The following is a 14,518-nucleotide window of genomic DNA, read 5'->3' as shown; positions in this document are numbered from 1 at the left end:
GAGAGGTTTAATTTTTAAATTGACTTTCTATAACTAAACAGTTAATCAAGTTTCTATATGCAGTAGATCTCAAAAATTCCAAAGAATGTAATATACAGTTTCCTTAAAATATGTTTTAGACATACTGAATTCATCTGGATTGGTTTTTTATATCATAAACCATGATGCAGGATTTTTTTTTTAATAATTAAAAATTAAGTAGACTATGTTTATTCAATTTTGGCTAGTGCATTTCCATTTTAAAGCTAGGTTAAATTTTCATTTGTAGGTATTATTTTCAAAATATTATGGTTTGTTTAATATTGGATTTCTTTAATATTTGAAAGGCATAACCCTATGGGTCAGAACTAATGTTAAAGGTACTACAGCTATCTCCAAAGCAACTGTGTTTTTAAAGTGCTACTTTTGAGAAATCATGTAGAGTATCTTTGTGAAATAGAGTGTAGTTCAGAAATTCTGCCATTATTCTAATATATTGTACAAGTTAACTTTCTTTTTCATTGTCAGCTAGAAACAAGGAGTAAGTGGAGAAGGCATAAATGGACGGACATTACATATTGGCCTAAAGCCTAAATAATAACACAGAAAAAGACCTTTTGCATTATTTGTTTTCATTTCGTGATATCAGTTGCCTGTTTCATCTGTAAAGCAGTATTTGTGCAATGGTATTTGTATGCTTACTCTCCTTTTCAGTGAGGAAATAATAACTTGAGGCTATCACTTTAAGAATATTGCTTAATGCTTAGCATTGGGGTAGTAGCATTTCTTGTAGTGGAGTGGGGCAAGGTTTAGGAACATTCAGCTGGGAGTTCTAGGTGGAACATCAGTGTTTCAGCAAACCAGAGGAAGATTTCTGTTCACTTTCACTTCTTGTTTTCTAATTTGTGAAAATCCACCTTTTAAAGAGATACTGACTATAAGTCCAGCCCAGTGTCACACATGATTGCTGTTGATTAAGGAGATTCATCCTGAAGAGAGTTTATCAGTCATGAATTTTCAGTAAACATCTGTGCTTAAAATTTACTGGCTCCATCTTTCTTTCATGAGTGTTTCCTAATTCATGTAATTTTGTGATCTCCTCATGGACTCTTGGAGTTCTCTGATGAAATTTGGTCTCTGCAAGTTTTTTATTTTCCTGGTTATCATTTAGTGTAGAGAGTATGTAGTGAGTACTTTAATAATTCAGAGTCTGTTGTGCTTTAATGCCCTTTAACCTTCAGGTTTTACTTATTTCTGAAATTTGTCTTTTGTTTTTATTAGAAAAAGGAAGTGAAGAATTTGAAATATTTTATGTTTATATTTCTACTTAAGAGTCTTAATTCATTTATTACATACCATCTGTATAATCTTGCTAATGGCTTTGCTTGTATTTCTTTTTTTTTTTTTTTGTCTTTTTCGTGACCGGCACTCAGCCAGTGAATGCACCGGCCATTCCTATATAGGATCCGAACCTGCCGCGGGAGCGTCGCCACGCTCCCAGCGCCGCACTCTCCCGAGTGCGCCACGGGCTCGGCCCTGCTTGTATTTCTCAATGATATAAATCATGCCAATTTGAAGTACAGAAATACCAAGGGGCTAGCTGGCTGGTTAGTTCAGTTGGTGAGAGTGTGGTATTATAAAACCAAGGTCAAAGGTTCAGATCCCCATAGTGGCCAGCTGCCAGAAATAAATAAATAAACAGCCAAGAGTTAGAACCAACCTAAATGTCCGTCATTGGATAAGGAAAATGTGGTATATTTATACAATGGAATACTACTCTGCCATAAAAAAGAATGAAATACTGCCATTCACAACAACATGGATGAACTTAGAGGAAATTATGTTAAGTGAAATAAGCCAGGCACAGAAGGAAATACTGCATGTCCTCATTTATATGTGGGAGCCAAAAGAAAAAAGAAAGAAAAAAAAACCCCAAATAAGTCGAAAGAAAGATTCAACAATCACAATGATAGGTTGAACTTTCAAGAGAAGGGCCACAAAAATCAATTACATTGTATAATGGAGAATATACTAGTTATCCTGATTTGAACATCACATATTACATGCTGGTATTGATATTCAGTGCTGTACTCCACAGATATGTACAGTCAACTAGGTTACAATAAAATAAATAAATTAATAAATAAATAAAACAAAGTTAAAAAAAGAAATATCAAATGCGTGTACTGCTTTCTTTCAATCATGAGTTCAAAAACGTTACAAAGAATGTGTCCTGGAGTACTGTACGTGCATAGTATGCTGCTCATTGGTCAAATTAGATTCTTAAGTGGTACTGCAAAAGCTATTTGCTTATTACCTTGATCTCAAAGGGAAACAAGCAGCCAGTGATTTATGCTGGAGATACAGAGCTTGGTGAGAGCTGGTAATAAACTTAATGGCAGGCAGAATTAGTAGTAAGTTTGCTGTCGTGTAAGAGCTTTACATGTGTCATTTCTTTGAATTCACCCATTATCGGAGAAAATGTGTAGCAGTGCCTGTCTCATACTGATTTATCTAGGCTTTTCTGGTACAGAGGTAGGCTAAGCAGCCCAGTTGCAAATTATTAAAATATCAAGTTAGTTTTTTAGTTAAGATATAATTCACGTATTATAGAATTCACACTTTTAACGTGCACAGTTCAGTGGTTTTTGGCATACAAGGGTATTTTTAAAAGTTTTGGAAAAATATAATTAAAGATAAATACAAATCTTTTCGTGAATTTTTTTTCTCCCCGGCAGGCCAGTGTGGGCATCCGAACCCTTGACACGGGGCATGAACTTTTTCAAGTGCCCTTGTATTTACAAAGTTGTGGCCATCAACATTATGAATTAAAGGAGAAAATTGCTCCATGAAATACATTCCTTTGGTTTCGTTACCTGCCCAGTCTATAGTAGTGAATGTTCATTTGCCATTGGGCAGATGATTGAGTTTGGGCCAAGAATTAAGGACATTTTAGAAGTTTTGGAGGGACATTGTATGGATTCTTTCATGAAGTGAACTAATAATTCGTCCTATAGATTGGGCAAACGTTTCAAACATGTTTTCATATTTTTTTATCATGCTATGAAGTGTTCTCTGGGACAGGTTGATGTAATAGGAAAAGCACACTTTTTAAAGTGTGGAGATACGTGGCCTTGTTAACTTGGGCAAGTTACTTCATCTTGCTGAGCCTCAGTTTACAGGAGATACTACTGAGTGTTTCAGTGAAGACAGCATGATTATTTAGGCTTACAGCCAGGCTTGAGATTCAGTTCTCCTAATTTCTACTTTCTGGTTTTTTTTTATAGGACTGTGTTTTTATTTTAAAATTATTTTTTATACAAAAGGTCTTGTAAGACAAGTTAATTGAGCAATTCACAGTATTCTGTTGGTAGATTACAGGGAGTAAAATAAATGAAATCAACATTCTTTATTTATGGCCAAGGAGATAGAATGTTTGTTACTGGGTTATTGGCCAAATATATGAGGGTACTTCAGAAAGTTTGTGGAAGGATTCATATTACCTTTCAGTTCTGTTTTTCCAAGAAATACCCTTGTATGATGGTCTCTTTAGAAATCTCTTATTCTCTATAGATGCTGAAAAAGCATTTGATAAAATTCAACATTCGTTCATGACAAAGACCTTCTATAAGTTAGATATAGATGGAAAGTATCTCAACATAATTAAAGCCATATATGATAAACCCACTGCCAATATCATCCTGAACGGGGAAAAGCTGAAAGCTTTTCCTTTAAGAACAGGAACTAGACAAGGATGCCCACTCTCACCACTCCTATTCAACATAGTGTTGGAAGTACTAGCCAGAGCAATCAGAGAAGAGAAGGAAATAAAGGGCATCCAGATTGGAAAAGATGAAGTCAAACTGTCCCTGTTTGCAGATGACATGATCCTATATATCGAACAGCCTAAAGCCTCTACAAAAAAACTCTTGGAGTTGATAAAGGATTTCAGCACAGTAGCAGGATACAAAATCAACACACAAAAATCAGTAGCATTTCTATTCTCCAATAGTGAACATGCAGAAAGAGAAATCAAGAAAGCCTGCCCATTTACAATAGCCACCAAAAAGATAAAATACTTAGGAATTGAGTTAACCAAGGATGTGAAAAAATCTCTATCATGAGAACTACAAACCACTGCTGAGAGAAATTAGAGAGGATACAAGAAGATGGAAAGATATCCCATGCTCTTGGATTGGAAGAATCAACATAGTGAAAATGTCCATACTACCCAAAGTGATATACAAATTCAATGCAATCCCCATCAAAATTCCAATGACATTTTTCTCAGAAATGGAAAGAACTATCCAGACATTTCTATGGAATAACAAAAGACCACACATAGCCAAAGCAACGCTGAGCAAAAAAAATAAAGCTGGAGGCATAACACTACCTAACTTTATACTACAAAGTTATAATAACCAAAACAATATGGTACTGGCATAAAAACATACACACTGATCAATGGAATAGAATAGAGAATCCAGAAATCAACCCACACACCTACAGCCATCTGATCTTTGACAAAGGCACTAAGCCTATACACTGGGGAAGAGACTGCCTCTTTAGCAAATGGTGCTGGGAGAACTGGATATCAGTATGCAGGAGAATGAAACTAGATCCATACCTCTCACCGTATACTAAAGTCAACTCAAAATGGATTAAAGAATTAAATATACACCCTGAAACAATAAAACTTCTTAAAGAAAACATAGGAGAAACACTTCAGGAAGTAGGACTGGACACAGACTTCATGAATATGACCCCAGAAGCACGGGCAACCAAAGGAAAAATAAACAAATGGGATTATAACAAACTAAAAAGCTTCTGCACAGCAAAAGAAACAATTAACAGAGTTAAAAGACAACCAACAGAGTGGGAGAAAATATTTGCAAAATATACCTCCGACAGAGGATTAATATCCAGAATATACAAGGAACTCAAACAACTTTACAAGAAAAAAACAAGCAACCCAATTAAAAAATGGGCAAAAGAGCTAAGTAGGCATTTCTCTAAGGAAGATATACAAATGGCCAACAGACATATGAAAAAATGCTCAACATCACTCAGCATCCGGGAAATGCAAATCAAAACCACACTGAGATACCATCTAACCCCAGTTAGGATGGCTAAAATCCAAAAGACTCTGAACGATAAATGCTGGCGAGGTTGCGGAGAAAAAGGAACTCTCATACATTGTTGGTGGGACTGTAAAATGGTGCAGCCTCTATGGAAAATGGTATGGAGGTTCCTCAAACAATTGCAGATAGATCTACCATACGACCCAGCTATCCCACTGTTGGGAATATACCCAGAGGAATGGAAATCATCAAGTCGAAGGTATACCTGTTCCCCAATGTTCATCGCAGCACTCTTTACAATAGCCAAGAGTTGGAACCAGCCCAAATGTCCATCATCGGATGAGTGGATACGGGAAATGTGGTATATCTACACAATGGAATACTACTCAGCTTTAAAAACGAATGAAATACTGCCATTTGCAACAACATGGATGGACCTAGAGAGAATTGTATTAAGTGAAACAAGTCAGGCACAGAAAGAGAAATATCACATGTTCTCACTTATTGGTGGGAGCTAAAAATAAATAAATAAATTCACACACACACACACACACACACACACAATGGGGGGGGGAAGGGGAGAAGACATAACAATTACAATTCCTTGAAGTTGACACTACAAGTGAACAGAAAGGACATTGTTGGGTGGGAGGGGGGAGAGGGAGGAGGGAGGGAGGTTTCTGTAATGGACCACAATAATCAAAAAAAAAAATAAAATAATAAAATACCTTATAATTATAGTAATCTTGTTAGCTAATAAAGTAACTAACAGAAATCAGGAGTCCTAACCTTTCCTTTATAAAGTTAAGTGGAGTGACTCGGCTTTTGGGGCATGTTATTGATAACGCATTTGAGAACTTATTCTCACATAGTGAGAATTAGCCCTAGCTGGAAAAAGCAATCGCAGTTGGCACTGCAGAAGAAAGAATGGCCTCATATTTTTCCACCAGTCATGTTGATCACACTGCAGAACGCAGAACTCTCTTGCAAAGAAAGATTTATTTGAGCTAAGGGGTAATCTTCCTTCTGAAAGAATTGAGAAGATAATATTAAGGACTTTTTTTTTTTTTTTCTGTCTTTTTGTGACCGGCCCTTGGCTTGGTGTCGTTCGCACCGCACTCAGCCAGTGAGCACACCGGCCATTCCTATATAGGATCCGAAGCCGTGGCGGGAGCGCCGCTGCACTCCCAAGCGCTGCACTCTCCCGAGTGCGCCACGGGGCTGGCCCAAGGATTTTTATCCTGAAACATGGCTTATGTTTTCTACATTGCAAACATATATTTGTATGTATACATACACTCAGCTTATGTATGCATATAGTTCGGATAAAGCAGTTCTGTTATGAAATATTTTAGCTTTGTCATTTCTCCATACAACATTTTAAATCAGTTCTTTATGTGTAGGGGATGGTGGCAATGCATTCATCTGTGGTCTGAGGTTGCTAGTTTAAAGAACTGTCTAGAGACTGGTACATTATTATCAATTTAAATTACTAAAGCTAATTTTGGCTATACAGATATAAACAGTTTTGCTTCTAATGATTCTTTTAGACTTTGGCAACTGTGGTCATTCTTAAAGAATTATTTACAGCTTTCACTTTGTCTTCCAAACCATGTCATTGAATTAGAAAGGAACATGGAATGAGTAGTATTAAGTATTTGTCAGGTTACAGGAAGAATTCTCTTGTTTTGGGTTTACTAAATTTATAGTCATTCTTTAAAAAATACTTTTAAATAACACAAATAATTTATATTCATTGTGGAAAAAACATGTAACATTTATTTAATCCTACCATCCAGAGGTAATTGCTTATTGATCTTTTGGTGCCAATCTTTTGGTTATCATTCTTTTTTTTTTTTTTTTTTTTAAAAGATGACCGGTAACGGGATCTTAACCCTTGACTTGGTGTGGTCAGCACCACGCTCACCCAGTGAGCGAACCGGCCATCCGTGTATATGGGATCCGAACTCGGGGCCTATGGTGTTATTAGCACCGCACTCTTCCGAGTGAGCCACGGGCCGGCCCTTGGTTATCATTCTTAAAGAGGTGTACAGTACACAAGCATTTTCTATACTAAAATAGCACCTTACCAGGTGAAACAGCTTACATTTTTCAGTTTTGAAACTGAATCAAATCAGTCTTTTGTTTCTTTAACAGAATGTTCTGCCAGTGTGCTGACATATTTTAAACTAAATTATTCTGGAGTTCCTCTTTTTAAACATGGGGAGCTGGTGGGTAGCTATGGGGAACATATCAAATAAAATACAAAAATAAGAAAACAGTTGTATTTGCCATTCCTGTGTATTTAGCTGAACAGATTGGGTCTTTGTAAGCAGTTTCCACTTGGTGAATTAGTCTTGTCTTCCTGGACACTCTGCTTAAAAGACTTTCTTAGTCTTTTTCCATGGAGAGTGAAGGTGGTAGATTCTTACCATGGGCCTAAAGTTTGGAGACTTGTCATATAATTCTATTTGTTTTGAGTTTCTGTGGAATGTTTATCATGGGAATCACTTTTGGAGAGATTGCTTTAATCACATTAAGAAGTGTGAAATACTTTATTTCCAGTTCTGTGGAGAAGTAGTGGGATGAAAAAGCTTGTATCATTGGCAGAATTTTGTGGTGATAATTTTCTGTTACTGCTAAAGAAATCCATTTTTGAGTTCTCTTATCCTTAACTCGCTCTTCTAGAATTCCTAGGGGAACTGTGCAGCAGCCTCTCGAGGATCGAATCTTCACTCCCACTGTCTCAGCAGTCTACAGCACGGTGAGTATCTCACAGTTGTTTGTTACATTGTGTGTCTCCTTTTGAACATGAGCCCTTGCTGTGACAGGCAATGTTTTTCTGATCAGTGCACGATAAGCTTTTGGTGAAAGGTTCACTAGAATTCCAAATAGAATTAGGTATGTGTAATATATAAAGGTGAATAGACCCTTTTTTCCATCATCCTACTCTAAGAAGTGGAGGCAAAACAAAAATTAAGATAGATTGGCTTATATACCTGTCTTCTTTTTCATTTTTCCATAAATATTAACTTTTGGCCTTGTATTTATGAGTCATTTTGGATGTGGAGTTTTATTTTTTTTCTGTATGTTTTTTCTTAAAATTTTTTTAGTTTTCCTCTTTTTTAAACTTAAAAAATTTAAAATTTTTCTTTTTTCCTCTCTGATTACATATAAAAATGCGGAAGGATCTGAAAAGTGAACACTGGTTTTAACTGGAAATTTAATTTTTTGTATTAAATAATTGATTCAAATTCATAAATGATGGGAAATTTAGAAGTTAGAGGATGAAGGTAATAAAATTAGAAGCAAATTTTAGGTAACTTACAGTGAAACTAAGGGAATTTAGGGAAATTGGGGAGTCAAACCTATATCTTTTTAGTATTTCAGTTCAACACACCGTTTATTCCTATGAGTATAGATGGGGGCTCTAAAGAAACTAACCGTCTAGTGAGGGAGATGAGTAAATAAATAGTTGTAGCTGGCCAGTTAACTCAGTTGGTTAAAATGCAGTGTTATAACACCAGGGTCAAGGATTTAGATCCCCACACGGGCCAGGTGCCAAAAAACCCAGATTTCTCCTTTTAGGGGGAAAGAGGGAGAGGGTTTGGGGAGTGATAGGACAGGTAAAGGGCATAAAGAAAAATCGCTATTTGTAATAATGAATATGCTAATAATAAATAATAAACATTTTAAAAAATGGCAATGCTTATAATAAAATTCTTTTAACCTTTCAAAAAAAATAATAAATAATTGTAATCTAAAGTGATAAAGTAGTGATTCTTACCAGTTTGGCTTATGAATCATTTTTAGAATCTGAAAATACTTGCAATGATCTTTCCTTTAAGCAGAACATGTATATACTTAGTGTTTACATATAATTTCAGAGTTTCACTGATGCCCGTCAGGACATCTATAGGCTCCAAATTAAGAACCTTTGATTAGATATGAACATGTTATTATATGGGAAAGGAAGAGGTTGCTTCATTGAGAAAGTGACACTTAAGCTGGAAGGTATAGGACTTCTCTAGGCAGAGGAGAGAAGGAAAGGCCTAGTAAGTGAAGATTCAGAGGCATGGTTAATGGAATTGCTAGTAGTCAGCCCAGTGTGGCATATGTGTTAGGATTTATGAGCTGACGTAAAGAAGCAATAGATGGATTCTAGAGGTATTAAGGAAATCGTAAAGAGTATCTTGCAGGTAGTGGAGAGGATGATCATTTTTCCTGGTGTGTCTGAAACAAGTCTCAGTTTACCCCTATTGTAGATATATTAAGCCCCAACTAATTACTTTTATAGTCCCTTTCACGCTTACATTGACCCAGTTTGGATAATATAATGTCTGGTCACCATAGTAATTGGGAACCTTCAATTCACATTGGAAAAATAACCTTTAATTTTTTCTGGCACAAGCTTCATTTAGGCTATAGATTAAAAAATTTTTTTTTTTTTTTAGGTATTGGTTTAAAGGGCATTGGGTTAGAGGGCAGCATCATTTTTGTCAGATTCTTAAAATATAACTTTTTCTAATTATAAGAGTATTCCTTCAACACTGAATTATTTTTAAAACTAATATAAGTAGAAGAAAGAAAATTAAAACTTTTAGTAATCCTGAGTGGTTTCTAGAGACAACTACATAGCCATCTTTTGGATATAGTTTCATTTGTCTTTTTTTCTGTTGTAGGATCTGTACAAGATGCTTTATCCTAACTGTCACTTTATGTTATATTAGCTTTTCCTATGCCATTTCTTAAATAACATTTTAAAAATAATAAGTGGTTGTATGTTGTTTTATTATAAGAATTAAATCAAAATTAGATATATGCTTCTTAAGTTTTACCATGTGTCAGACAGTTTTATAGATGTTTGGGATATAGTAGTGAGCAAAACAAACCCTCAGCTCTCATGGAGCTTAATTTTTGTGGGATGGAACAGCAGGAAACAAACACATATGCAGTATGCTGTTGGGTAGTAATAAGCGCCTTGGTGAAAATGAGGCAGGATATAGAGTATAACTGGGCGTACCTACCTGAGCTAGGGAAGTTCTCTCTGAAAAAGTCGTATTTAAGCAGAAACCTAAGAAGATTTCTAGGAAAAGAGCATTTCCAGTAGAAGGAACAGCGATGCAGATAGCAACAAACTTAAGGTAGTCTTAGAAATGCAAGGAAGCGAGTGTGGCTGGAGTGGAGAGACATTGGATTTGGGGCATCAGATTATGTGGGGCATTTACAATGGTAAAGATTTTGATTATAATCTAGATGTAATGGAAAACCAGTGGAGGATTAAGAGAATTAGATCTGAGTTTCCTTTTAAAAGGTCACTGTAGCTACTATATGGAGAGTAAAGTGTGATGAGCGCAAGTGGTGGTGGTAGTGGTGAAGTGGAAGCAAGGAGATCAGTTAGGAGGTTACTTTAGTAGTACAGGCAAAAATGATTGTGGCTCACTCTAAAGTGGTAGTGATAAAGCAAATGAGTACTGGGATTTGGTTTATATTTTGAAAGTAAAGTCAGTAGGATATGATAATATCTTGGATGTGGAATGTGAGAGAAAGAGGAGTGAAGAATAATGTCATGGATCTTGCCTTGAGGACCTAAGTGAGTGTGGTTTTCTATTTATGGAGATGAACAATGGGTAAGAAGCAAGGCTTTTTTTTTTTTTCTTTTTTTTGAGAAAGATCAGCATAATTTATGTGAAGATTATTCTGGTGGGGGGTTAAGCATTAGGTTGTTTCCAGTTGTTGCTGATACAGATAACTTCTTTGAATTTAAAGCTGTTTTTGTATTTTGGATTATTTTTGTGGAATAACATTCTAGAAATGCAATTACTGAGTTAAAAAACAGGCATGTTACTAATCTCTCATAAATGAGGGCATGTAATACCGTAGACTTATTACTTTGGAGAGGAGATCATCAAAATTCTGTGAGTGACAGCACAGTGCCTGCTACACAGTTTACCTGAAATGTTTGAATCTAAGTTTTAAATTTACTTTTTGAGTTAGATCAAATTTGAATTTTACTATTTAAAATTACATACTATTTACTATGTAGTGTGTGTGTGTGTGTGTATTATATATTATGCCTATTCTGGAAGGATAAGGAATTTTAGGCAGTAAAAAGTTACCTTAAAATATGATGGTTTCCACTTTTTAATAAATTGTTTCCAATTTTAGTAATTTAAGTCTGTTTTCACTTTTACAGTGTTGTACACTGAATGGGTAGGAAAGTGGTTAAATGGGTGCTTTGAAGTCCTTAGTCCCCCTTTTTCTCAGCCCCAGGATTATGTATTGGTCATTATTCCACTATTGTCTAGGTTCATTAGCATCATCTCTGTGTCATAAAATAAAATCTAACCCCTCAATTCACCTCCTACTGCCTCAGCAAATGGTGCCCATATATCACTTTCATTGAGTTGGTTAAATTCCTTGAAAGGCAACAAGTAAGATTCCTGGCCAGTCTTTAAAAATTACACAAAGATTTTACTTTTTTATGTCCGGTATGTAGGCTTTGTGCTGTGACGTCAACTATTGTAGATAGATTCTCTGCTAGTAATTAAAAGAAACATCAAACGTTGGACTCAACTTTTGGAATGCCTTCATGTTACACTAAACACCTTGTTATTTTGAATTTATTTATTTTAATCTGGTTTATATAGGTTTGTCCTTGGAACATTTGTCAGGGATGAGAGGGAAGCTTATGTCATTATTCCTCATTAGCCATAATTGTGTTTGTGATTTGAGTGATTGATCATATGAACAAAAAAAGAATCAAGCAAATATGTTTAAAACTCTATTAAGAACAGCATATATTATATGGTAGAGGGGAAATGGCAAAACCAAAGAAGCGTGAACTGATTTGAAATGTATTAATTGATAATTTCTTATTTTGCATGCTTCTGCAATATAAACTGTGGAATTTTACTGTGTTGTATAATTTTGTTTTATATATTTTATTTAGAGAAACTAGAGTTTATGACTGTTAAGCTAGTATTTTAAATATAATTGCAGAGAAAAACTTAATAATGGAATAAGGACATTACCACAAGAAGCAACAGTCTATATTCTAGGAAATTGGAAGGGTTGTCTTATTAACTGCTTATGGAAAATTCCTATATAAATTATTTTAAATTATTTAAATTACTCCTTAAGAAATAAATTATTCTTTAATGCCATACAATTTCATGATTCTTTTAGTCAGTTTATACTTTATTTATAATGTTGTGATTCTGTCATTCTTTTGCTATAAGTAATCTAATTAGAAAATCATGCTTTTAGGTCTTTGTCCAAATCACTGATAAGTATTCAGTAGGCCAACATATCATTGAGACCCCTCCACAGAGTCAAAATTTAGCCTGGGTTGATCAATATTCCTTAGGCAATGGTGTCCAACCAGATGTAAATTCACGTAATTATCCTATTATCCAGTACAGAATAACAATCCTTTTTTTCCCCCAGTGGTAAATATACCAGATGAACTGATGATTTGTTTATTAATACTTTTTTAAAGAACAGCTTTATTGACATATATTTGATATAAAGTAAACTGCAGATGTTTAAAGTGTACAATTTGATAAGTTCCACACATGTATATATACCGGTGAATATCTTCATTACTACAAGGAAAGTAACATATTCATCACTCCCAAAAGTTTCTTCTTGCCTCTTTGTGATCCTTTCTTCTCACCTTCTCTCACCAGTGATCTGCTTTCTGTCATTATGGATTCATATATACTTTTTAGATTTTTATATAAATGGAATCATGCCATGTGTACTTTTTTTTCATGCAGCATAATTATTTTGAGATTCATTTATGTTGTATGTATCAGTAGTTTGCTCCTGGAAGAAAATGTAAAATAACTGTTAGGGCTGTTGTAATCACATATTCCATTTACTATTTTCCCCACCTAACAGTAGTGTTTGGTCTTTGTTTTAGTCTGGTTTTTGTTGCTATAACAGAATACCTGAGACTGGGTAATTTATAAGGAAAAGAGGTTTATTTGGCTTACGATTCTGGAACAGTTGCATCTGGCATGGGCCTCAGACTGCTTCTACTCATGGTGGAAAGTGGCAGGTAGCCGGTGGGTACAAACAGATCACATGGCGAGAGAAAGCTAGAGAGAGGAAGCAAGAGGAAGAGAGAAGGTGTCAGGGTCTTTTTAAGCAAGGAGCTCAGCTCCCGTGGGAACTAATAGAGTGAGAACTCACTCATTAATATCCCCTCCCCCAGGAAGAGCATTAATCCATTCATGAGGGATCCACCCCCATGACTCAGTCAGTTTCCAACACTGCCACATTGGAGATCAAATTTCCACATGAGTTTTGGAGGGGACAACACATCCAAACTCCATCAGTCTTCATTAAACATAATTGAAATCATAATAATTATACAGTTTGGTAGTTTTCTTTTTTAATACAACATTGTACTGCAAATGATTTTCCACGTTATTACAAAGCATTTCTAATCATAATTTGAACAGCTTACGTAGCTTCTCAGGGAGGTGAACCATAATTTACATAACTGGTAAATTTACAAACTATTGTTTGGTTTAGAGGTTCCCTCTTTTTCATTTTCTATTTAAATAACTTTGTGATATATATATTTATATATATACACTCTGCTGTATAAAAATATAATGCATATTCATACATGTATGTGTCTGTATTCTTTTTCTCTATTTAGGACTATTTTCTTTAGCTATGATTCCCATAAGCAGCATTCACGAGTTAAAATGCACACATTGTTACGTAGCTCATATTTTTGACATATTATATAGTCATGGCAGCTTATATTGCTGCGAGCAGTGTAGGAGTGTGTCCTTCTCATTGTATCTTGACAGCTTCAGGTCTTCCCATTTTCAGACATTGTTGCTAATTTTGTAGCTCAAAGGTGATATTTTACAATTCACAAAAGAGTAAATTAATAGGTAAATGACTCTGGAAGAATGTTTAACATTGATAAAATAATGATGCCATATTTTGTTTATAAAATTAGCAACGGTTTAATTTAGTACCCATTTCTCAGTTCTGTAGGAACATAATAATTAGGAATGTAAAAAGGACTTTCCTCTTAGCTTCTTAATCTTTTTTCCTTTTTAATATTTTTGAATTATTTGGTATCAAAAAATAATGAAAATTTTCTCCTTGTTGTGACAAAAAGGATTTGGTTGCAAGAAGATTGAATGTGCATAAATTATTGTCATTTTTCTCCGGTGGCATTTGAGTGATACTTGACCATTGTTAGAAATCCAAATTTTTGATTTGACAAATTTGAAAAAAAGATGAAAATTACATTCAGATATTTTCCTAATGCTAGGCATTGCTGTAATGTTCAGAATTCTTCCAATCATTTGGAATTACCTAGGTTAGTGAGGTTCTCAACAGGAGGTGATTTTGCCTTCTCTGGGGACATTTGGCAATATCCAAAGACACTTTTGATTGTCACAACTAGCTGGGGTGTGGGTGGG

The 14,518-nt window shown here is 35.0% G+C and overlaps 1 protein-coding gene across 8 annotated transcripts in view; it reads left to right on the top strand.

The window, feature by feature from the left end:
• EIF4G3 (eukaryotic translation initiation factor 4 gamma 3) overlaps positions 1–14,518 on the top strand; it is a 311,414-nt gene that overhangs the window by 77,884 nt on the left and 219,012 nt on the right. For all 8 annotated transcript variants that reach the window (XM_063105198.1, XM_063105197.1, XM_063105193.1 and 5 more), the window contains one exon: positions 7,749–7,824. Coding sequence is in view for 6 of the 8 variants with exons in the window: in XM_063105193.1 (XP_062961263.1) it covers positions 7,749–7,824 (76 nt within the window). In the remaining 2 variants the exon portion in view is untranslated. The remainder of the gene's footprint in view (positions 1–7,748; positions 7,825–14,518) is intronic.

This window comes from Cynocephalus volans, chromosome 8 (assembly GCF_027409185.1).
Source record: "Cynocephalus volans isolate mCynVol1 chromosome 8, mCynVol1.pri, whole genome shotgun sequence".
NCBI classification, from domain to species: Eukaryota; Metazoa; Chordata; class Mammalia; order Dermoptera; family Cynocephalidae; genus Cynocephalus; species Cynocephalus volans.
Note: the sequence above shows the minus strand (reverse complement) of the source record. Positions and strands in the feature narration are given on the sequence as shown.